This window comes from Perca fluviatilis, chromosome 11 (assembly GCF_010015445.1).
Source record: "Perca fluviatilis chromosome 11, GENO_Pfluv_1.0, whole genome shotgun sequence".
Taxonomy (NCBI): Eukaryota; Metazoa; Chordata; class Actinopteri; order Perciformes; family Percidae; genus Perca; species Perca fluviatilis.
Window position 1 is genome coordinate 33,742,583 of NC_053122.1, and position 26,010 is coordinate 33,768,592.

The 26,010-nt window shown below is 41.3% G+C and overlaps 1 protein-coding gene across 2 annotated transcripts; it reads left to right on the plus strand.

Annotated features, from left to right (window-relative positions):
* Positions 1 to 676: 676 nt before the first annotated feature.
* Positions 677 to 25,197, plus strand: scinlb (scinderin like b). Of its 2 annotated transcripts, none has more exons than XM_039815078.1 (17): positions 677 to 841; positions 4,593 to 4,780; positions 8,473 to 8,627; positions 11,461 to 11,622; positions 13,005 to 13,154; positions 14,883 to 14,981; positions 15,623 to 15,755; positions 15,970 to 16,058; positions 16,704 to 16,919; positions 17,542 to 17,672; positions 17,866 to 17,956; positions 19,744 to 19,914; positions 20,419 to 20,593; positions 21,282 to 21,397; positions 22,023 to 22,100; positions 22,534 to 22,594; positions 24,368 to 25,197. In XM_039815078.1, the coding sequence occupies exons 2-17, from the start codon at positions 4,600 to 4,602 to the stop codon at positions 24,526 to 24,528; spliced, it is 2,169 nt and encodes a 722-aa protein (XP_039671012.1). In that variant the 5' UTR covers positions 677 to 841; positions 4,593 to 4,599; the 3' UTR covers positions 24,529 to 25,197. The 2 variants fall into 2 exon arrangements, with proteins under 2 accessions (XP_039671012.1, XP_039671013.1); XM_039815079.1 differs by having other exon boundaries at positions 14,883 to 14,972.
* Positions 25,198 to 26,010: the final 813 nt, after the last annotated feature.

Below are 26,010 nucleotides of genomic sequence, written 5' to 3' on the forward strand. Positions count from 1 at the left end.
TTTTCTTTCTATATTTGAGCACACATACATGTAGATTCCTTTAAATGTTAAGGGGACGATTAAAAAAGAGAAACTGGATCTGTGAATTCTCACAGAATCACAATTGAATTCATATCTTGCTACTCAGTCAGAATCTTATTAAGCTGGAGTCCCAGTCTCTGTCACAATAATCATATATGTGATGTTTGGCAGACATCCATTTAAAATGTAGACAATGGCATATAAAGAGCCTGGTTTTTATGTCCACTGAAGTTTCTCATCTTGCACTCTAGTAACGTGTGTGGTCCAGGTAGCTTTGCATAAAAAGTGGTTGTCATTCGCAAGGCTACTTTTACTTTTATACTTTAAGTACATTTCAAAGCCTGTAGCCTACTTTGTTACTTTTACTTAAGTAAAGAAGTTAAATCAGTACTTCTACTTTTACCAGAGTATTTTTTAACACAAGTATCTGTACTTCTACTTAAGTACGGGAAGTGAGTACTTTTGCCATCTCTGCAGTGGAGACGCATCTTTTAGGAAATCCTCTCGAACACAGGCGGACAGATAGAAGCATCTTTATCATTGCAGCTCCTGTCGACCAATCAGCGCGCTCTGTTCTCAGACACACGCAAATAAACAGCCCGAGCACTCCCTCCTCCTCCTCCTTCTCTTCCTCCTCCTCCTCTACTACACATTAAAGCCCATACAGACTCTCCCCACTCACTCACTCACTCACTCACTCACTCACTCACTCACTCACTCACTCACTCACTCACTCACTCACTCTTTTACTCTCTCATTCCCACATCTCCAGCCTCCAGCAGCGGATCTCTCCCGAGTCATTCATCTTGCCAAAAAAACTGTGAGTTCAGTCGACATGACACGAATGCACCTTTTATGACTTTCCGGACTGTGATTTCTCTGACAAGCCTTGTGCTGTAAGCCGTGCAGACTTTTCTTACACAGAGGCTGCACAGCTCGCTTTGCTATAACTGATTTGATGATGTGTTTTTTTTTGTCGTTGTCTCGCTAGCAAGTAAAGTTTGAAAGTGATTTTTCCAGATGTGGGGGGGAAAAAAAGTCGTTCATTTCTTTCTCCTGAGTCACAGCAGCCAGCCAAACCGAGCCAAAGCGTTTCCATTCCATTTGTAATGGAAACACGGGCCATATGGCATGCTTATTATGGGGAAATACTCCGTTATTCTCTGTTATGATCTTGGTAGTCAAACGGAGCGCAACAAAACAAACAAACGATAGATAGAAAGCGAGAGAAGCGCATGAAGTAGCAGTTTGGATGTTATGTAATAGCCTACAAAGAAAAAGTGCAAAGTGTAAATATTACCTAAAATGCAAGCGACATGAACGAATCGTGGCTTTAAAAAACAAAAAAACAAACAAAAAAAGTATTTAAAGACGCAATTCTCTTATTAAATGATTAAGAGAAACTTCCCATCAGCCTCAGCTGCGGTCTGACCAGTCAGCAGCAGCAGCAGATCAGATGAAGTCAGTCACTGGGGATGCTCTCCCCAGCAGACATACAGTATGTGTGCATGTATCCCCTACAGACCTGCAGTATGATCATCAGTATATGATGTCACAGCAGTGTTATTAGTAGCGCACGAGTACACATCCTGGATCCTAAGTGATCTGAAGGTCTGTCCATCAGGGCTGGGGCGATGTGATGTGAAGAAAATCAAACATCGTGATATTCTTGACTAAATACCTCGATGTCGACATTAGGGTTGATAATTGGTGCTTTAACAAAAATATGAACCCAATGAGATTTTAGATAAATAATCATCAGTCGTGTGGATCTAATGACTAAAGTGTAATGGGGAAATAATAGAACAGCGAGAACAGTCTGGTGAGTTCAGAAAATGACATCACTTGACTGTAATGCAGCCTTTAAAACCAGGAAAAGACACCACTTGTGTCGTATCGCGATATTACAGATATCCATCTAGTCTCATATATCGATGTCGATATATCGATATGTTGCCCAGCCCTTCTGTCCAATAATGCAGCATTTATTGATCAGCCTCTTACAGGAAGTCCAGTGGGTGTTTTCTCTCTGCACTGAAACCTGAGACTCTCTCAGCACACAGAACACACAGCTGAGCAAACTCCACAACAGTATTCCTCCTTCAGGTGGTTAGGGTGGTGGTGGTGGTGGTGAGGGTGAGAGTGAGGGTGAGAGTGAGGGTGAGGGTGAGGGTGAGGGTGAGAGTGAGGTTGTGTTTGGATTGTCTCCAGTTAACGTTTGAGAGGAGAATTCAATTTGAACAGCAATATATGCTCGGCCCAATCTGAAACGTTTGTGTGTTTCCATTTGTGGGGTGCTTTTGTGGAATGGTCTTGACGAACAAAGCGATAGCATTCGAACAAAGTATGAATATAGTATTTAAAAAAAATAAAAATAAATTAAGGTTCAAAAGACACGTTTGTAATTGTTAAAGGTGCAGTGGGTAAGCCTTATAAAACTAACTTTCTGTCATATTTGCTGAAACTGACCCTGTGTTCGACTAGAACTACATGAAGCAGGTCATTAAAAAAGAATATCTGGCTCCTGTATTGCGATTTGCAAAAATCCACAGCTCCCTGTTCAGATGCACCAATCAGGGCCGGGGGGTGGGGGTGTCTAACTGCGTGTCAATCACTGCTCATGCACACGCATTTCATTCTCCCTTGTGGGGGGAGGGGCTTAGGAGACCGTTTTGGGCTTTACCGGAAAGGGGGGAGGGACTGAGAAGTTGTCGATGTTCAAATTTTTTGGCTAAGTCCTGGATCTTCACAATCCTACCTACGGCACCTTTAAGTACAGAAGTGAGGAAGGAGAGTGTAAGTCACTGAAGTTAATGGTGCTTGTTTTTTTTGCTCTTGTTTTACTCTTAATAGCTAGATAACGTAAGTAGGAGTAATTGGAATATTGTTTCTGTATTATTTAAAATTGTCTGTGGGGGGGGACACCTGGTTAGCTCACCTGGTTGAGCGTGCGCCCCATGTATAGAGGCTCAGTCCTTGTCGCAGTGGCTGCAGGCTCGGTTCTGACCTGCGGCCCTTTTGCTGCATGTCATTCCCCTGTCTCACCCACTTTTTAATATAGGGTCTAGTGTGTGTTACTTTTTTTTTTTTAATCGGTCCAAATAAAGATTTCATTCATTTATTCGTGTCATTTTTGAATATCTAACTAACTGTTAATAACAGGCCATGAACAGTGAGCAGGTGTAGGATGTAGTTGCAGTGCAGTGTGTGGATCCCAGGGGTAAAGCACGGAGTGTGAGCTGTAACACAAGTGAGGAAGTGGACGTTGCATGTGTTGTGTGTCATCACAGTGGACGTGAGGTGCACAGCTCGCTGCACAGCTCGCTGCAGCAATAATCCTGCCGCCACGCCGACTTGTAATCTGGCTCTTATGTAATCGGGGGAAACCGTCAGTCTGCATAATCTCTCACTCTCATCATGATCTGAAGTTGATTTCTTTTGAAATCTAACGTCCTCTGACCCCCGAAAGCCAGATGCAGTGACACCGAAGAGTTCAACTGCGCCACAGTTGGTTCACAAGATGCATCCATTGAAGCGCTGTGCAGTCGTGCAGTAGCGACACAATAACATTCAGCTTTGTTTTCACTCCATATCAGCTATATAAACACAAGATATGGGAATTAAGAAATGAAGTAGTGCACGTCGTGCTGTGTCGATATCTGGGTGTGCACTGGTTATCCCTCGTGTTGGCAGAAGTATGATTTACAGATAAACATCACTGATAGCGGTTCAAAGTTCCTGCATCAATCGCATTTCAGTTATTTAAAACCTACTTTAGTTCAGACAATGTTGTCGGTCTGATAAGCTTTGTCTTTAGAAGTGGAGACATTATGAAAAGCGTCTCTCTCTGACACTCGTGTATTTACATTGGACTTTAAAAATGAACAGGATCCAAGAGGCTAAGGGTCAAAAGCAACTTGAAAACAACGTATCTCTAAAGTTTTCATGAAAATCGGCCTTGATTTAGGCTTTGCCGCGGTGCATTTTTTGACAATACCCAATGGGTTTCACTGGCCCAACAAGTAGCAGAATTTCCCCATCTCATAAAAGACCATTTAATCCTCCAGAGTATGTGAAAACTAAATAAGGAGAAGAGATCTGATTGTTTTAGATTCAGGTTCAGTCAGATTCAAATGGCAGATGCAATTCATGTGAGAAAATCACCCCAATGACCCAATGCGTGTGAACAATTTACTGACAACAGCAGCAGCAGCAACTAGTTTGTCTGGTTTAGTCACTACAGCGAAAGCCCAAATATGTTAAAAGTCCTGTCAACACATGTTTTTTTATTAACCACTGTGGTTAAGTCTCTCTCAGCTGTTATTCACACTTCTACAAAAGCATACAGTTCAGGAAACAAGCGATGATGCCAAAAAGTAACTTTCTCACGTTTGGTCGCTGTGTTCTTCCTATATCGTTCGCGGCATGTATCTGTCTTCTGTGTCTTTAGGTGGAGTCAGGAATTTAGAAGGAAAGTTTTGCAAGGCAAAACTATTAAAATCCCTCCCTGTCTTTCTCTGGCCTCCTGCATCTCCATAGTAACTCTCTTCCTCCTTACTTCTTCATCTCAGAGCCATCATGGTTTCCCATAAGGAGTTTGTGGATGCAGGGAAGAAGCCGGGGCTGCAGGTGTGGCGTATCGAGAACATGGACCTGAAGCCGGTTCCTAAGGGCCTGCATGGCAGCTTCTTCACCGGGGACGCCTACGTGCTGCTCTTCACTACGCCAGCTCCTTCATACAACATACACATGTGGCTGGGTAAGACACGGCCCAGTGGCGGAACAAGTTCTCAGATCCTTTACTTAAGTAGAAGGACTACTTTTTACAGAACCACAGTGTAAACATACTCTGTTGCAAGTACAAATCCTGCATTGAAAATGTCACTTAAGTCAAAGTATGAAAGTATCATCAGGAAAATGTACTTTTAAGTATTAAAAGTAAAAGTACTCGATGCAGAAATACCCTCACATTTTAGTAATTAATTGTCTAATCATTTCAGCTGGACTCGTAGGCCTGTATATTGGTGGGTAGTTTAAAGCAAAAACCAAAGCACTTTTCCTCTTCGGTCCCCCTACAGGTTGGAAGCAGAATTGTCCATTACCGTTACTATTACCATTATTCTTACCGTGCGTTCTTTTTGTCTTGTAATCGCAACTAGTAGCTCGAGCGTGACGTCACATCCGTGTCGAAAAACGAATAACCGCGGGTTGTTGCATTCTTGTTGTCACACAATACTACGAGTCGGAGAAAAGATGGATTTTTGTAACATTTTTAGTAACATTTAGGATTCTATTCACCCAGTTATTGACATATTACACACATATATTTCACAGTTTGATACATGAAAATTACGTTTTGATTAACGTTAACGTTAGGCTACTGCTCTGCTTTCTGCTCAAGACTCGGCTTAAAGCCATTGTTGTCATATAGCAACCGAGCGTCTCTAGCCAACTTCAGCTGCACCAGCTACAAAATAACTAATTAGGCGGTATTTAACTCCTAATAAGACTGTAGCAACATGCCTATAGGTAGCAGTATACAGCGCTATGTTTAACTCCTAATAAGACTGTAGCAACATGCCTATAGGTAGCAGTATACAGCGCTATGTTTAACTCCTAATAAGACTGTAGAGACATGCCTATAGGTAGCAGTATACAGTGCTATGTGTACGACTTCTTCATTTGGTTACAACAAAGACAAAAGTGCTTAAAATTGTAGATAACCACAATGTTTACTACGTGTGATGCACGACGTAGCCATCTTTGAAAGTGAGCTCGGGGTCCTCTGAGTTCAGACGACTTGACGAGTCGTAAATACGACCTCGGGGGCGTTCTTTTTGCAACTTCCGGGTCGTAACTCCGGAAAACAACTCGTAAAACGACTTCGGTGGACAAAAAGAACTCACCATTATGTCTCATTCGAACTACAGATCTGCTACCCGATCTGGCAAACTTGCACCAAAATAATATACCTTAAAATAATGTTTTCCAAAATGGTTTCAGTGGTTCATTAACTCGTAACAGGGTGAACGGCACTTCTGCATTCACTTCGCGGCCCTCTATCGGCTCTAACCGCACTATGCAAGTTTGCCGGATCAGGTAGCGGATCTGTAGTTCGAATGATCCAACCTGTAGGGGGACCGAAGAGAAAAAGTGCTTTAGTGTTGCTTTAATTTATAATAAAACATCATGTTTTATAAACTACACATGTTTTGTGTGCTAAAGTCTTGATTTGTAAAGTAACTACTAACTAAAGCTGTCGTGGAGTAAAAGGAACAATATTTCTCGCTGAAATGTAGCGTAGCAGAAGTAGAAAGTGGCATGAAAAGACTCAAGTAAAGTACAAGTACCTCAACATTTGTACTGAAGTACAGTACTTGAGTAAATGTACGTACGTACATTCCACCAGTGACATGGGCACATATTGTGCGCCTCAGTACGGGACAACATGGTGATAATCCCATTTTTAGCTGCTTAGAATGTCAAATATTAGGTATTCTTATCTTTCTGAACAACATCCTGCTATGTGATAGCTTCCTGTTTATCTAGCTTTATAAAAAGGACATTGTCATGCCGTTTTCAAAACAGGAACAGTATTTTTGAGAAATAGTCAAGCTTCACAACACACTTGGTAGCAGAAGCCATTTTACTGTGACCCAAAATGCTATGGCTTGTATTTCATCTCCTGTCATTCTGTTATTTTAGGCAAAGTTTTTATTGTTTTAATTTATTGTGATCTCACTAAAGCAATTCCTATTGTTTACATTGCAACATTAGTAGTAATAAGTATTAGATCTTGAAGTGGGTAAAAAGTACAGTATTGTAATCACTTCCTTGTTTAAGTCAGTCACAAACTAAAGTCAAATATTAACAATTTCAAAAAGGAACTATGTCTAAAGCTGATACACATGCGGTGCATGCGCATTCATGACAGAACTACAAGACAGAACTACAAGATTTAAAAAGCAGCAATCACTCTGTTAAACAAACGGTAAAATTATTTTTACAAAACGCACAAGCACTTTGGTCATGTCATGTACTGTTTTCTATTCCTCTTTTTTCTTCTTTTATGTTTTACTACCTGTTTTTATATGTTTTATTGTTTTGTGTGTTGTATGTTATGTTGTGGTCTACAAAGTTTTAAGGATGTCCTGCCTCTTAGACTGTAAAACTAGTTTACCTACAGGTACCAATAAAGTGACCTAACCTAACTAACCTAACCTAACCATGCATTTTGATACAGACAAGAGACAAACATGGCGAAGGAAGCTTTCTTTTGTGGTTGCTACTAGAGATGGTCTGATACCATTTTTTGCTTCCCGATACCGATTCCGATACCCGAACTTGCGTATCGGCCCAAAACCGAGTACTGATTCGATACCAGTGAGTTATTTTATTATGTTTTAACAGCTGTATACTACTATCCCTGTCTGGATGTGAAATAATTTCTATCTTTGTTGTACTCAGGTTCAACTTTTTTGTGAAACATGAACAAACACCTACGATAAATGCCGTCGAACTTTCTTTTATTATCCAGTTTGACAGTCAGTCATAACGGAAAAAGAACATAAATGAACTACTTTAAAGTAGATTTTCTTCAGGCCAAATTAGGTGGTATTGGATCGCTGCATAAACTCCAGGACTTTCAGATACTGATACTAGCATTTTAAGCGGTATAGGAGCATTTTCCGATACTGGTATCGGAACATCTCTAGTTGCTACGCTAAAGCTGTGGTTCTCCAGTGACTATAGATCAGAGTAGATATCTGATCTCACTGCTGACACATCCTGTGCTGTATAAGTTGTGAAAATGTCTTCTCTAAAAGTCATTGCAGTTTGTGAAATTCCTCCCCGCAACACCGCTCCCACTCTGTGCTCTCTGCTCTCGATGGAGGCTTAGTTCAGAGCGACAACTTTAAATCCCAAATTGAAGGCAAAGTATTCTCATGCTCTGTACATTGCCAGTTACATAACAATGACAGAGACTTAAAATCAAACCGTTGCATGACTCATTTCTGGAATATTCCTGGAGGCCACATAAGAGACCAGCCCCTGCATGTTTGTGCTGCACAGACGGCCCTAGTAGTTCTCCACTGCCATTGCAGCCGTCTGGAAGACGTTAAAGTAGAAATACCAGGAGACTGTAATAAATTCCCCCCTGTCGGTGATCAATGTTGGCCATGTTGAATCATGGAAGACTTTTATCCGTGTTGTGTGCCATCTGACAGTAATAGGATACTAAGTGGCTCTGGTGCAGATGTGGTTGATTTGATCATGTGATTCAAAGTCTTTAGTTTTGACTCAGAGGTCCCATAATGTCACTGCAGAAACTCGAGTGCTACTGTTTGCTCTGCTAATGTAAAAAGAACTGAACGCTTTTGTGAGAAACCCGACTCTTAAGCATTCTTGTGGGGAAAAGACGGTTTCACTACAAATGTCTCTTTCCTGCAGGGGACGAGTGTTCGCAGGATGAGAGTGGAGCGGCGGCCATCTTTTCCACGCAGCTGGATGACTTCCTGGGCGGTGGGCCGGTGCAGTACAGGGAATTGCAGAACTGCGAATCTAACACCTTTCTGGGTTACTTCAAGTCAGGAATCAAGTACCAGGTGGGCAAAGGGGGGAAAAGGGCATAAATTGACTTTGTTCCGAGACCTGTCCGTCTCAGCAACAAACTCTCGTGAGATCTGGGAACACGGATAGGCTAAAGTCAACTAACATTCGCGAACGCCCTAACAAAACAAATTTTCTTTATTGCTAAACATGGCTTTTAGCTTTGCAAAGGTCTAATGTTAGCAAAAGTCATAAATCATGCAAATATAACTTTTCATCCATCCACACAACGTTCACTACACTTCCAAACGAGGCCACGCCCCTTTAGGAGACAGGAAGTGTGTACTGTTTCATACCATTGCGCAATCTTCAATTATAGAAAATATTTACCTGACCGCTCAACTGTTAGACAAGGGTGTGTCTTACCAAGAAAAGCAGAGGGATTATATATAATGACACCTCCCTGTGTAGATACAAAGGGCTCATTCTAAGCGAACAAAAACATTATTCGGTAACCCTTTACTTGAAGGTATCTACATAAGAGTGACATGACATTGTCATGAACACATGACCCTGTCATGACACATGAACCCTAACCCTAACCCTAACTTGTCATGACAAAAACCGAATGACACTTAATGACAGAAGCGTTATGTCATAAACGTTTATGACTTGTTTATAATCAGTCCCTACAGAAAAACGCGATTATGCGATCGTATAATTCAATGCATAATCAGCCAAAGTCTGATATTCATGCGGGGGCCGCATTTTTTCAAATATGCCGCACTTTCGCTGCATAAATTGCCGATTTCCGGGCAAAATATGCGGGGCTTGCATGATTTCATAATCCCCGCATTTTCGTTGCAAAAAAGTCACATATATCTTAGCAGAAAGTTGAAAAATGTTGCGTTTACTTCACACAAGAGCAGCCATTTTCCCCTGTTGCCATGGGAACGTCATTAAGTAACATAATTACGCGACGTGAACATCATCAAAAAGCAGGGTGTTGGGGGAATCACTTTTTTTCTCTTTTTCATCAAACCGCAGTTTTTGCAAGTTCCCACAGTTTTTGCAAGTTCCCTCAATTTCATTGCATAAAATGGCATAAATATCCCGCATATTCCATCGCATTTTTTGAGAAACCTGCTGCATAATCAAGGATTTTTGCCCGCAACAATCACAAAAAAACTCAGCATTTTTCTGGAAGGACTGTATAATGTTTATGACACGTTCATGACAGTGTCATGTCACTCTTATGTAGATACCTTCAAGTAAAGTGTAACCCATTATTCTTACTTTCAGGTGATTGTACAGTAATGGAAACATAATTACGAATATTATACTTCATTTTTGCCGATAGATACTCACTGCTCCTTCAAAAATAGTTGCTATTGCGTTTTCAGTTTTTTAAGTTAGCAACGAAGAGGTTACAGTATGTTTCTTACAGCATAAACAGTGAAAGTTATTATGACATAAAAAAATTAAAAACAAGTCTCAGGACTAAACATATCTACAGGGTTTAATTATTGTCAGCATCCCATGAACTTTGGCAAGCAGCGAAGCTAATGAGTCTGAAGTTCAGAAGAAACACAACATTCCCCTTTCGCCATGTACAGTAGGCCAGGGTGTGTCTGCCTGACTGCATTAACTGACTGTAACCAAGGCAACCACCCGGTTCAAAGGAGGATATTTTGAAATACACACGCTAGGCCACTTTTTAACCAGCCATCTGTTTCCTATTGCCATGAAAACCACCAAACCTCCTTCTGGTTCTAGTTGGATTTAATTAGCCCAAAGTCTTGTTTACTGCTTTTGCAAAGTTGGAGGATGGAAACTCTGCTCTGCATATGTGCAGAAACACAATTCGCACGTACGCACACACACACACACACACACACACACACACACACACACACACACACACACACACACACACACACACACACACAGTGTCCTTCAGAAAAATAGCAAGAGACTAAACTAAATCTCATTAACTCTTCCGAGTTTTGGTAACTCCACTGTTAGGAAACGGTCCTGCTATTACAACAAACAAAGTCTGCATTGTTGCCATGGAAGATTTGACTTCCTCTCTCTTGAGAAAGATGAACGGCATGAATGTGGTTTCCATTCTGAGGCCTAAATAGCCATTCCTCCAGATGCAAACAAGATGCTGTGTCTTTGTGGGTAAATGCTAGGCCAACAGACATTTTAAAAACAAGGGAGTTACTCTTTGTATTTGTTCTCACGAACAGACGGTGCTTAATCCCAGCTTTAGTTTCTACATGTTACAAAAAAAGCCTATGAAACATTAAACTATCAAAGCAGTCGCATTGCTTTCCCACGTTTGTCTGATGCTAATTTGCAGTTATTAATTTCCATGCCTTGTAAAACCTGTTTTGTTTAATGGCTTCACAAAGGACGGCACATTACGGGACAATGCCGCCTCCCAGGTACACCACTGTTGCACAGAACAGACATGATCCTCCTTGCCAGAACCAGGCATCATGTTAGTTTCACTTTTCATATTTGATAAGGTTTATTGGCTGTTTATTAGCTGTGCTTTATAGAAGTTGGTAATCTCATTATTTGGCACAGCCTTTTGTCTTTTGAGGTTTTTACGCTGTTGTGTTGAACTCATTTCACCCTCACTGTGAAGCAGATGTTGAGCTCTGTGTGTCATGTAATCATCTGTCTCGTAACATCCTGCCTTAGAACCCTCAGTTGTGCATTTGTGACTGTTTATTTGGCTAACAAATGGTGGGTCGTAACCTAAAACGTGCGCTTGATGGAACATTTGTGACGTTTGCTTCCTTTAACGTGTTTACGTACACATTTCAGCTGTACGTTTAAGGAACGTTTTCTCACTGAAATGATTATTTTTGGTCACAGAAAGGGGGCGTTGCCTCAGGTTTTCATCATGTGGTGACCAATGACATGAGCGTGAAGCGCCTGCTGCATATCAAGGGTCGGAGGGCCATCAGAGCAACAGAGGTGGACATGTCCTGGGCCAGCTTCAACAAGGGAGACTGCTTCATTATCGACCTGGGCACGGTGAGCTGGGTTTTATCTGTTTTAGTGTGTGTTTGTGTGTGTGTGTGTGTGTGTGTTCAAACTTTGAGCGCCAGCCATTAGAAATAATGGGTTTCAGAGCGCTGTTGTCGCGTATGGTCTGAAAGGCCCTCAACATAATTCTTAAAGTTAAAATCCTTGAGATTTTCATGAACTCCAAGCCCAAACATGATACTTTTTATGGTCATTGGCATGGCATTTTTTCAGCATTAGCCATTTGATGTATTTATATCCTGTATTACCTCTCTATATAGCTTTCATATATAGTTTTCATTGCTAGTGGCGGAGTCCGCCATTCCCGTGCTGAATTCCAGTTGCCTACTATAGCAGAGCCCCTATTATACTCCTTTACAGCGTCATATTTGTATTTGGGGTCTACTAGAATAGGTTTACATGCTTTGATGTTTAAAAAAAACATATGATGTATTTCATACTGCCCATTGCTGCTGCTCCTCTGCCTGAAACACTCTGGCTGCATCTCATTGCTCTTATTTGATAGCTCTGCGACTCCTCGGTCCTCGGCTGAACCAGGCGTAGTTCTGTCCCGCCTCGGTGAAGGCCGTCTCAAAGCTCTTATTTCTGCCCCGAGGAGCGAGCATCGAGGAGGGATCACCGAGGAGCTATAGCCGAGGATACACAAGAGCAGCCTTCCTGGAAGCAAAATTATGAATCCCACTATGGCCATGCCAAGACCCGCCCTACGAAGCAGCTCAATTGTTTGGGGTTAGGCATTTCACCTTGAGTGGTTAAGGTTAGGATAGCTATAGGGGATAGGACCTGAACAAATGGGGTTACGTTATCTTGCGTTCTCATGGACGCCTGGCCAATAAATGCTATTGAAGGGCGGGTCTTGGTGTGGCCATAGTGGGATTCGTAATATCGTGCAGCTGGAGGAGTTGCTAACTCCGCCCATACAGCTGACAAATTCATGTGACGCTTCAGAGGAAAGGACGTCTCATCCTGCTAAAATCATTTCCTCGGTTCCTCTCTCCTCCCATAATTTCCCATAAATGGAGGCAAGTGGAGTACTCGAGGAGGCAATATAAGCGACATGAGATGCAGCTTCTGTCTGAGCTCTTGGCCCGCCTTCTTGAAAAGCCCAGTCTGCTCTGATTGGTCAGCTGGCCCACTGAGTTGTGATTGGTCAAACAAATTCAAACAAGCCACTGGGCGGGCTGTGCTTGCTCAGGCATCACCTACGGGCAGCACATATGAAAACAAACTGAGCATTCATTCACAATCAGTGACATCACTGATGGAGGAATTTTAAACAGGATTGTGGATGAGGTGTTTCAGGCAGTTGAGAAAAAAATGTCTCATGAGGATTTTAACTTTAATATTTCCTGTCTTTCTCTCTCCTGCAGGACGTCTATCAGTGGTGTGGCAGTGAGTGTAACCGTTTCGAAAGGCTAAAGGCCGCCGAGGTGTGCATCGGCATCAGAGATAATGAGAGAAACGGCAGAGCCAAAGTGCACATGGTGGAGGAGGGGGACGAACCGGAAGCAATCATACAGGTGACCATTGGCGATTTTAGATGCTTTTTAGGGGGGCTCAAATTCCATCTCAGCCCCCCTAAAAATTATAATAATTTTTTTTTATCAAATAAATGTTAGTGCTTCAAGTTAGAGTTTGCAAACTTGTCTGTTAGTGACAGTGGACAAACAATTACAAGTTCAAAGGGCTTGAAACAGGTTTAATAACCTGTGTGTCTGTCGCCGATGCTATGGACCCGTAACCCAGTCAAGGAAAGGGTTAACAGAAACGTGGTGTCGGCCAATCAGAGGAGGTTGTGCCAGACTCCCGCCTTTGGCTGAGTCTCTATCATAGACTGTTAATATTAATGGACAAAGCATCCGGTTCGGTGAAGTGCTGCAAATGCGGAAGTGCCTTAAACCTGCATTCTATCTGAATTCCAGCAGGGGGCGACACGTGCGGTTGCAAAAGGAGGTCGGTTTCTGTAGAAGTCTATGAGAAAGTGACCCACTTCTCACTTGATTTATTACCTCCGTAAACATTTTCATCATGAGTTTATGGTCTCAATCGCTACTTTTAAGTCTTCTGCAATACAGAATGATGTTCATTTTTGGAATTATGGTCTCGTTGATTTTAAAATCGACGATAAAGCAAGGGGTGTTTTAGGGCGTGGCTATGATGTGATTGACAGTCTGCGGCCTGTCTTATATGTAATATAACTATGGGACAAAGATATATTTAAAGCGTTGCCAACTCTCAGCTAACGTCATAGTCAGATAGAGCCCAACAGTCTATGGCTCCTCCCTCACTCCTCCCTCTGGTCTAAAATAGTCACATCCGCAACCAAGATGGCTGCGCCCGTAACGGCAAACTCGACGACTCATAGCAGATCTCCACAAACCAATGGGTGACATCACACATGCTCTGTCCATTAATATTAACAGTCAATGGTCTCTATCTGATCTGTCAGAGGGAGAGCAGGAGCGCGGTTGGGAAGTTTAACGTTGGTAGTCCCCAGAGAAGAAGTTGGTAATGTCCTGGCGCAGATAAGAACCTAAATTCAAACGTCAGCAACTAAAATAGCTGAATGTTAGAACATTGTGTCAAATTGGTCGTTATTACTGTGACTTATAAAGTGTCAGGTTTAGATTATCAGCTATTGAAATTACTGATTTGGCAGAGGGGGTGGTTAACACTTTTGCAAGGCACTGTATCCATGTTACGTTCTCATTAGGGGCTGAGCCCCCCTAAAGGTCTGATCCTAGAATCGCCCCTGGAGGTGACACACAATTTCACATACACACACATTCCTCTTCTGGTGAATCTCAGCCGCACACTGAAGCTTTCAGCCCAAAGGTGATCAGATGTGAGCAGAAGCAGCTATAAGTGTTAGTGGGATTAGTCAGCGTGGGAACAAGTGGACACAATGCTGTCCTTTGTAATGCGCTGCTCATGTGCCAACTCTGCGCCAAGGCGGCATTTTAAACACTTCCTTTACAACGAGAGGAGGGTTAACTCCAGAGAGGCCTAATGAGAGAGAAAGAGAGAGAGAGAGAGAGAGAGAGAGAGAGAGAGAAAGAGAGGATAGAGAGAATATATATATATTTTTTTGAATCTGAGAAAAGCTGTAGAACGTAGTCTACAAAACAAATCACCATCAAGGCTGCCGTGTCTTTATCTGTGTATAAAAACTAAATTGTAACTTGGAGCAAAAGTGATAATCATGACCAAAAAGAGGAAAACAATAACTCATTCCTCTGGTTGTGTAGACTCTGGGGCCCAAACCCGACATTGCTCCCAGCACTGTGGATGATGATAAGGTAGACACCTCCAACAGAAAGAAGGCAGCCCTCTACATGGTGAGTGATGTAAGTAACGGTCAGTAACATTTCACAGAATTTATATACTGTATATACTGTATATGTGGCTTTGATTTCTGGGTGGGAAATAAGAGTTCCTAACTACAAATTGATATTACACTAAACAGGATTAAAAATGTATAGCCTGATAACTGTGGAAAAAAAGGAGTGTGCTGCATTCTTGTGCTACTGATTTGATAGCCTGGATCCAGTCCAAAAGAATTGCAAAGATTAACATGACTTTCCAAAATCAGACAAAAAATTTCGAGTTTGAGAATGGTATAAAATAAGATATGTATGTAGCTCATATGATAAAGTCTACACTGGCACATTCTGCAGTTACAAAGAGGCACCTTGACAATATGAAAAATCAAAATATGTTTGAATATTGTAACAAATGAAGAGGCTTTGAGGCTGTTGAAGAAACATGTCCTCACTTTACTGTACACTTTGAGAACATGTCTCAGTAGTGTCCTCGAGCAAGACACTGAACCTCAAGTTGCTCCCCGGACGCTGCTACTGTGTGTGGCTGTCCTAATGCTTAGGATGGGTTAAATGCAGAGATTGAAGTACTGTACGATTGTATGTGACAAATAATAAAAGGTTTCTTGAATGTAGCTGGTAGCTGATGCTGTCCCTCTGCTTCGCAGATCTCCGATGCCTCTGGCTCGATAAAGGTGTCAGTCGTGGCTCCGGCCAGTCCCTTCAAACAGGCCATGTTGTCCCCAGAGGAGTGCTACATCGTGGACAACGGGGTGGACAACAACATCTTTGTCTGGAAAGGTGCCGACAGCTTTACAGACTCAAGAACACGGCAGGAAAAAGAGCATTAGCATTTAGCTTTTCCTCCATTAGTTTCTCCTGCAGAAATTCTAAACATGCTATTTTAGAAAATAGTAGACACTAGGCAGTTAAGCACAAGGGAGAGTCAAATCGCACCGTGTTCTTGAGAATTATGGCCTTCTCACCATGTCATGTCTTATCTGACTCCAACCAGGTCCCAAGGCCAACGCGGCAGAACGTAAAGCAGCCATGGCAACAGGTCAGCAGTTCATCAAAGACAAGGGATACTCCGCCAAGACACAGGTAACGCTGACATGTCAAACAAACACGTGTCTCGCAGAAAAGCAGCATCTTGGTTTCAAATAATTAGGGGAGACTTTCCTCTGTTGTGAGATGATTTAAAGTGCTCATATTATGCTTTTCGGCTGTTCCCCTTTCCTTTATTGTGTTATATATCTTTTTTGTGCACGTTATAGGTTTACAAAGTGAAAAAGCCCAAAGTACACCCCAAAGGGACTTACCATCTCCAACAGAAAACACTGTTCACAAACTGCTCCAAACAGCTCTATTGTAGTCCAGCCTTTATTTCTGTGACGAATGCACGTCACTTTGTAACACACGTTATAATGCTCGCCTAGCTGCTAGTGTGGCACGCCCTAGTGGTAGTCCTTACCTAGCTACTGCGCATGTGTGACTCCCAACAAAGATGGAACAGAAGTGAGATGCCTCACTCTGTAGCTAAAACAGAGAGCTCAACACAAAAGAGGAGCTGCAGCAATGTTTTTTGAAAATTAAACCATGTAAACCGATTCTGATATAACCTCTAAATACAATTATGAACCTGAAAATGAGCATAATATGAGCACTTTAAAGAAAATCCTCACATATGATGTCAAGTTAAAGATGCAGGTAATTAAAAATGTCTTCTCTGACCTATTTCCCTTACAGATCCAGGTACTTCCTGCAGGAGCTGAGCCGACTATGTTTAAGCAGTTCTTCAGCGACTGGAGAGACAAAGACCAGACAACCGGCCCCAGTAAGGCTTTCACCATCGGCCGCATAGCCAAAGTGGCGCAGGTGCCCTTCGATGCCTCCACCCTGCACTCCAACAAGGCCATGGCAGCCCAGCACGGCATGGTGGATGATGGCAAGGGCAAAGTCCAGGTATAATAATAATAATAATAACTTTATATGTATAGCACTTTAAAAAAAAAAGGGTTTACAAAGTGCTACACATACACATATATACACATCATGATATTAGTGAAAATAGAAGATGGGACACATTTAAATTACAGAAAAAAATGACAATTCAATAAACAAAATGAACAGGTGATAGGGTAACAAGACAATGAAAAAGACGATATAAGCAAATTCATAAAAATGTGTTTTAAGAAGTGATTTAAAAGAAGTCACTGATTCAGCAAGCCTCATCTCCTCGGTCAGGTCGTTCCAAAGCTGAGGAGCTCTAATAGAGACGATCGCCTCTGGTTTTAAGCCCCAACTTTGGAACAGTTAGAAAGGCCCTGCCCGAGGATCTAAGGCTGCGAACAGGCTCAGCATTGGGTCAGCATTTCTAGGATGTAGTCTGGGGCTAGACCCTGACTGATGAACTTTAAGAGTGATCAGTAAAATCTGAAATCAATTCTTGAACTGACAGGGAGCCAGTGAAGTGGAGCTAGGATAGGAGTGATCTGATGTTGTCTGTTATAAGTGTGTTAAAAGAGAACCAGATAAAACAGTGTGGTAAGTGTGGGGAAAAACAGGTTGTGGTACTGGCTTCCAGATTTGGCGTGTTGAGGGAGAAATGGTGCCTGTGGATCCCTCCTCCTACGGTCAGTTCTACGGCGGAGACTGTTACATCATCCTCTACAGCTACAGACAGGGAGCCCGCGAGCAACACATCATTTACACCTGGTGGGTAACAACAAACATGCAAACACATATGTACTGTGCAATTTGTGTAATGCAGTATGAATAACATACTGTAGGTGAGCGTGTACACACATTACCCCACCACACCCAGTCACACCCACACACCCAGTCACACCCAGGAGAATTCTTTGAAAACCCTTCAGACTGTATGTGTGTGTGTGTGTTACTGTGTTAGGCAGGGGCTGAAGTGCACACAGGATGAACTGGCTGCGTCGGCATTCCTCACAGTGAAGCTGGATGACTCAATGGGAGGCTCCCCAGTTCAGGTTAGTGCTTAACGCTGGCACACCGCACACCTTTCCGTCGCACGTAGGTGCAGGTTCAGATGCTGTACGGTCCCATCGTTATCCCAAATATTTGACAAACTAAACACCAGACTTGACCGACAGACTGTGACTCAGGGAGTATTAAAGGGATAGTTAAAAATGAATGCATTTAGTGTAAGAAGTAATTATATTAGGAGTTATTTTTTTTCCTAGAAGCTGACATGAATAGACAAAGCTCCAGTTGTTTTCTGAATACGACAAGAGGATTGTGGAAAGAAGTTGAGTAAGAAGTTACAGCTTAGGTGTCAAAATTGAGAACTAACCTGAAACTTTGACAATAACATAAAGCGTCTACCTTCTTATTGATTAAAACTCTGTACATAACTTGTACAAAGTTGTTTGGCTTGGGTGCTCTAAAGCAGGGGTCTTCAACGTTTTTTAAGCCAAGGACCCCCTAACTGAAAGAGAGATGGAACAGGGACCCCTTGCTACGTAGAAAATGAAGTTGCATGAAACTGGGCCTACAATAACATGTAGGGCGGCCTAAAGGCTTCATACCTTTGTTTGCATATGCTAATAAAATAGCCTAATAATTGTTTGCATGATTTTATAAATCATGTTTAATGTTAAAAATACATGTGGCAAAGGGAATCCTTAAAATTAACTGTATCTGTGGATTGCTACCTTAGTGACTACCTTGCCTATAGGTCAGTATGCCTATTATCAGTTGGAATTCATATTTGCTAATAATATGTTGGATTCATGTTAGGATGTTAGGATTTTTGAAAAAAATTTAAAACCTAACAATAATTTGGAGGCCCCCCTGCATTTACTCTGAGGACCCCCTAGGGGTCCCGGACCTCCTGTTGAAGACCCATGCTCTAAAGGATGAGTATAATAGAGACAGTGCTAAAGGGGGTTCAGCGTCTTAAATCTATTAAACTAAATTATTACAGAGGATTAAGTACAGGTCTCTAAAACCCAAAATTGCATTAATATCTTCACTCTTCTGCCACGAAAAACAACCATCCTTGGACAACCAGCAGAGGGCAGTGTCACTGTAATGTTCATATGTTGATATCACTAAACACAAACTACTGCGCTTCCTTACACACCACATAATAAATTTAGGATTTACAACAACTTTACAGTCATGGCCAGAGTTGGCCAACAAGTGCTGCCACATCACCTACTGAAATGTGAAGCTTCAACTCATGCCTGGAGTTACTTAAGAAAGAGTCTCATTTATTTGATTGTTGCATCAACACAAAGGGGAAAAATTCAACCTTGGTCAGTGACTATTAAAAGGCAAACCCTCACTAATAATAACGACATTGAACTGTTTCAGGCATTATTTTATACATGCTTTCTTTAAAACACCCTACAGGCGGTTTTGTATGTTTTAGCCCATTTACTACAAATGAAATGTACTTTATCCATCAGATTCTGTTAAATGATCTATGGTTCTGTAAGAAAAGTATTCAAACTGGCTGGAATACCAAATAAAAACATTTTGAACACAGAAAAGTATTCAAACTTGATGTGTTAACATCAATAAAAGTATGAAGTAAAGTAAAAACAATGTAAAGTCTACAACATTTGTAAACATATTAGCATGGTCCCTATACATCTTCATATAGACTGCCTGTTAATTAGACATATAGACTGTTGATATTACTGGATATGGTGACATACAATATTTTATTTGGTCACTTATGTATGTAAGCTAGAATAGCCACCAACTTTCACGGTGAAGTTTTTTTTTAATGCCTTGATCCATACTGCAGGTGAGAGTGACTCAGGGCCAGGAGCCTCCACACCTGATGAGCCTGTTCCAGGGCAAACCCATGATCATCCACATGGGAGGAACGTCACGCAAAGGTGGACAGTTGCAGGCCGCCAGCACTCGCCTCTTCCACATCCGGCAGAGCTCTGCGCGCGCTACCCGGGCTGTGGAGGTGAGCCGTCTGCCAGCACGTGGGCTTGTGTTGTCACTAGGGCTGTTACTGAATTCAATACTTTTTTAGGCACTGACCGAATGGCCTCTAAAGTATCGAGTATCAAAAATGCCTTGTCATTCAATATCCAATTTCAATACCTAAGGAGTATCTCATCAGCGTCAGTGAGCCAATAAGCATGCAGCATGCTTCTACCAAGATTTTATATGATCTTATATTATATTTGTGATAGGCTAACATTACACGGCGTAGAGGCAGTCAGGAAAAACTCTATGGCACGCACAGAGACAGGCTCACGTAGTAGGAGCTGAAAAATGAATGTGTAATGTTGTAATTTCTTTTTTTTTTTATAATATTGGTATCGAAAAAAAGTATCGTTTAGGAACCGGTATTGCAGTTACCATATTGGCATCGGTACCGGCATCAACATTTTATGAACGATACCCAGCCCTAGTTGTCATCCTTGATTTCCCCTCTTACCTGTCTACATGTGTCCCCCCCCAGGTCGAGGTCTCTGCTTCCAAACTGAACACCAACGACGTGTTTGTGCTGAAGACCCCAAAGGCCTTGTTTGTGTGGCGGGGAGTGGGTGCCAGTGATGAGGAGGTGGGGGCTTCCAAGCATGTGGTGGACTTCCTGGGTGGCAGTGCCACCCAAGTGTCAGAGGGCAAAGAGTCAGGTGAGTGTCCCCTGAGGACCAATATGCTGTATGTAATAAAAGGTTGTTACTTAAAGCTATAGTGCGCAACTATTCTATATTTTATAAATGCCCGTTACATTAAAGCTATTGCAAAATGAGTTGATACAAAGCTAATTAAGCCCATCACCTCTACAAAACTCTCTCAGAGCCACGGTGCCGCTGCAAAATAGTGTACGTTCAAAGGTTGTTTTAGTCGTGCAACAGACAACTCGTGGATATAGACTAGCCTGTGCAGTAGTTCAAAGCCAAAAGTTATATGTAATCAGTTGTACTTTACTTAAGTGACAGAACTTTGAGGATTAAAAGCAGCTCAACTCTGTTATGTTGTTTAAAAAATGCCACTAATTGTCCTCATGAAGACTTTAAAAGCTAAAAGTAAAAGGCCGTAACTGCAACGCAGTCAAGTCTTATTGCTACATTCTGTATGTTGCCATGAAGATGGAGCACAAAGTCATAGGCCCAATGCCTGATCGAATTGATAGACCGTAACTGCTGGGTTTCTGGTCTGGTTTTGATTCAACTTGAAATCTTGATGCATCTCGTCACTGACTGGCCCAAAGAACAGCGGCATCATTCTTTTGTGGAGAACTTCCCGTTCAAACAAACAAAAGCACCAAATATGGGACAAACTTGGAGCCGATGGACGTTGTGTTTTCTTCTCTCCCAGGTGATTTCTGGACTGCTCTTGGTGGCAAAAAAGAATATCAGACCTCCAAGAGTCTGCAGAGCGTGGCCCATCCCCCACGTCTGTTTGGCTGCTCCAACAAAACTGGAAGACTTATTGTAAGTCACAGTGACATAAGAGTACAGTTTGTTTTTGTCGTTAAAGTGCTCATATTATGCTTTTTGGCTTTTTCCCTTTTCCTTTATAGTGTTATATATTTGTGCATGTTATAGGTTTACAAAGTGAAAAAGTCCACCCCAAAGGGACTTACAATCTCCAACAGAAAACACTGTTCTCCAAACAGCTCTATTGTAGTCCAGCCTTTACTTCCGTGACGAACGTGTGTCACTTTGTAACACACGTTATAATGCATGCCCTCATACTCTACTTCTGACTGGCTAGTAGTCCTTACCTAGGTACTGCACATGTGCGACTCCCAACAAAGATGGAATAGAAGTGAGATGTCTCACTCTGTAGCTAAAACAGAGAGCTCAACACACAGGGTGAAAAGAGGAGCTGCAGAAATGTGTAGTACAACAAAAATATGGTGTTTTTTGAAAAGTAAACCTACTCTGATATAATCTATAAATACAATTATGAACCTGAAATTTAGCATAATATGAGTACTTTAAGGCGTATGTGCTTCAGATGTAGCAGCTATGTTAATATAATGTAATATCAAATGGTTAACACTCACAAATCCACACACAGTCAGTCTGAGTTTTCTTCTGTTTTGTCTAACAGGTTGAAGAAGTACCAGGGGACTTCACTCAGTCAGACCTGGCCACTGATGATGTCATGCTCCTGGATACCTGGGACCAGGTAAGAAGAGCTCTCTGTCGTCATCATTAGAGCATGCAGAAAAAAAATTTTAATGTGTGAAATGTACTGAGACTAGATAGAGGCAGGCATACTCTTAAAACTCTGCATAGCCATTACAATACATTACATTTTAGCTGACGCTTTTATCCAAAGTGACTTCCAATAGGTGCATTCAACCATGAAGGCACAAACTGCCAACAGCAAGAATCACATAGAAGTACATTAGCTTCAAATAAGCCAACTATAAAGTGCTTCATGAAAGTGCTTTTTTTTTTTTAAATAACCATCAATCTTCTTAGCCAAGGTGCAGTCGGAAGAGATGTGGCGGAAGATGTGTCGACTTTCAGCTTTCCTGATATCAATGGGAAGCTCGTTCCACCATTTAGGAGCCAGAGACTATTTGAGTGACTGAGTGTGTTTCTCCTCCCTGCAGATCTTCCTTTGGGTTGGCAACGAAGCTAATGCAGAGGAAAAGACTGGGGCTCCCAAATTAGGTTTGTTGCACAAAAACCCTAACACCAAACAGATCATACTGTCTTTATTCAGATACTTTCTGCAAGAAAGCACTATAAAGTCATGGCTGTTGGCTTTAACGAAAGTATTTCAAGTTTTCAAATTTGTTGAGAAAATGCTCCTTGTAGGTTTTCTTGAATAATCATTTCCCACTGTGGAGCGGAGTGCCACGATTCAGGATGCTACTGTGGGTCTGTCAAACCTGTTAAGTAGGCATCAGGAGTCAAATGACTTCCTGTAGCATCATTTTCTTTATTTGATAGAAGTGGTTTATTGATCTGTTATCTAAGCCCCTATTTTTCCAAAATAGTATGTCAGACAGAAACAGTTTACTCTATTACTACTAGGGTTGGGTACCGTTTGGATTCCGATGCCGTACCTGCACTTTTAAAATGATTCCGATTCCTAAACCGATTCTTGAAAAACTGAAAAATGACATCAAAGATGTAATATGTTTACTAGCGATCACGTGCAGTGAATGGTTAATATGCTTTTACGTCCGTTTTGGTGGAAAATATGGCATTTTAAAAGTAGCCTACAGAGAAAGTGTGATATTTTTACGTCCGTTTCGGAGCGACAGAGGGAAAATATGACAAGTGGAACCGAAATGAGGAACCGAAATTATTTTTTCATCATATTTTCAGGATGCTACCGTGGGTCTGTCAAACCTGTAAAGTAGGCATCTTAATTCAAACTTGGTATATGTTAACTAATCCCAAATGAGGCTTTCAGGGCAGTTGCGACCTATGTTTTTGTCTTGCTGGGAGCATGTTTTCCAGGTGTCTACTGTAAGTTTTGAACGGGCCCTTTTGACAATGTTAACCATGTAGACCCAAATAATTATATATAATTATATACATAATTATACTGTATTGAGGAAAATGCACGTGGAAAAAAATTATAATGTTAAGGCCTATTGTACATGCATTTATGATTGTATGCATGATGGCTATGACATATTCAACTACAACATCTTAAAGCCAATCAATATTTTTATATTAAGGGAAAAAATGTGTAACGTGAAAGGTGTTGCTCATTGTGACAAACTCACAGAAAATGATCACCCCACTCTGCAGTTCCCCCAAATGAATGATACTGTTACTGTGTATCTACTGGATATTTAAATGGCCAGCTGTTTTCACATGTTCGCCATATGAGCTTACAAGGTGGTAATATGTCAGTTTCCTTTAAAACCAAGTGGGCAAAAAAACCCTCGTATTGTCTTCCTGTCGACCATTAACTTGTTGTCCTTCCAAAATTCAAAATTTACTTTTTTTTTGTTGCTTTTTTTGATGATTTTGTAACTCTTTTCAACGCTTTCTTTTATTCGTGGTCAATAAACCTAATTTAAATGACATTATACCAAATTTGAATTAAAAAAAGCAGAAATTATGATGACTAATAGTTAAGATCAGAGGATGTTGAGTTTATGTCAAAGTTTAGTCAGGATACTATTTTAAAAACGTTTAAAAATATTTTACAAATGCTATGAAATTGAATAAAACACCCAAAATTCAAAGGAAATAATCATTCGTTTTACCTGAGAAGAATGTCGTATGGCTTCCATACAACATGCATGCATCCAAGTTATCTTTTGGGCAATTAAGTTGAAAGAAACCCATACTTCTGATATAAAAAACTTTGAAAATGGGTCAAATTTGACCCGAGGACAACACATATTCTCACTTTCTGTCTCCTGTCTGTTTTTCTGTCTTTCTATATACCCCTTTCTCTATCTACTTCTTGTCATGCAGCAAAAGACTATGTGGACTCCGACCCATCTGGCCGCAAAGGACTGCCCATCACCACCATCAAACAGGGAGCAGAGCCTCCAACTTTCACTGGCTGGTTCCAGGCCTGGGATTCCAATATGTGGGATGGGTGTCCATTGGACAAAATCCGTGCTCGTTTCTGAGCACAAAACTAAAGGCTCTTCCTACCAGTCTGACTCCTTACCTGTCCAGCAACTGCTATTGCCATTTTGTTTATCTTAATTCCAATCCCTAAGTGCCAAAACCAATGTTATCACTGCTATCAGGTTGAAGGGCTGCCTCTATGCCTTGGTCACGGTGCAGCACATCGGACTTCATAAAAAGAATTCATCACATCAGTAGTCAGATGACTTCCTGTAGCAACATTATCTTAATTTGATAGAAGTGGTTTATTGATCTGTTGCATCCAACGGCTTGTCGCCTTTACGTCTTTATCTAAGCCCCTCATACGTTCAGGAAATAGGAATAGAAGCCATTTCACACACATGGAGATATCCTCTGTTTCTCTCTGCTCTCTTTCAGTTCAGAAGACACCATCATGCTTTCCTCGCTGCCTGTCTTCAGTCTATTTTTTTCCAAAATAGTATTTTAGACAGAAACTGTTTACTCTATAACTATGTGTTGAGTTTTATCATTGGGAATGTGGTACACTTCTTAGAAGTTGCATGCTGCATTTTATTACATGCATCATATTCTGTGCTTGTGAATTTTAAAAGGCTTACAGCTGTATGTACATGTGCCTGTTGTCTTTATTACTTGACCCTAAAATGCTCACATGGATGGCTTTTAAATAAAACTTCCAGTACTTCAAACTGTGTTTTCTGTTTGAACATTTTCAAGGCTATAATGAGTAAAGGAATAAGATTAATCATAAATGTCCACATCCTGCACCACCAGCATCATCCTATGTTTCTCTCTCTTCTCTCTCGGGAAAAGGGAATGGGATCTTATTGCAGCTCGCAGCATCTGTCTAAGAAGAAAGAAGACATGAAAAGCTCAGTCCGCAGCTGTGCTGTTCTTCCGGATGCAGAGACACAGGTTTCTTAGAGAAGAAACATCCGCCAGCGTTACAACCTGGAAATGTCTATATCCTGCCATGATACCGTGAATTGAGACGCTGAGCAGTGTGGGATTTGTAATCTTGAATATACAAACTCAGTAGAAAGCCCATTAGCCCAACCCATCCTATGAGTGAATGAAAAAAACGGTTCAGGGATGGCTAAATAAACATTTTAATCATTTACTTGATTTCATTTCAGAGGCTTTGTGCTTGACGGAATGCTCAGGCAGAGTCTCTGAAACATTAATACTGCAACAGTTACTCCTGTGTGATGAAAAACTATTTAAAAAAACCAATATCATTATTTATATATCATAAGGTAAATAAATAACAAAAAATACTAGGCCTACAAAACATAGGACTTCTAAAAGACAATAAAAGAAAAGTAGTGGTGAGGCTGTTATGTCAGAAATCCAAGACAAGTCAAGAAAATCATTAGTTCTTTTTCACAACTCCATCATGGTAGGTGTTTTCACATGTGCAAGGAAAAATCTGATTTAATATCAGCTCAAGGCCCTTTTTTGGTGAGTGGGTTGCTGTTTGAATTCCCGCTTGAAACAATGAG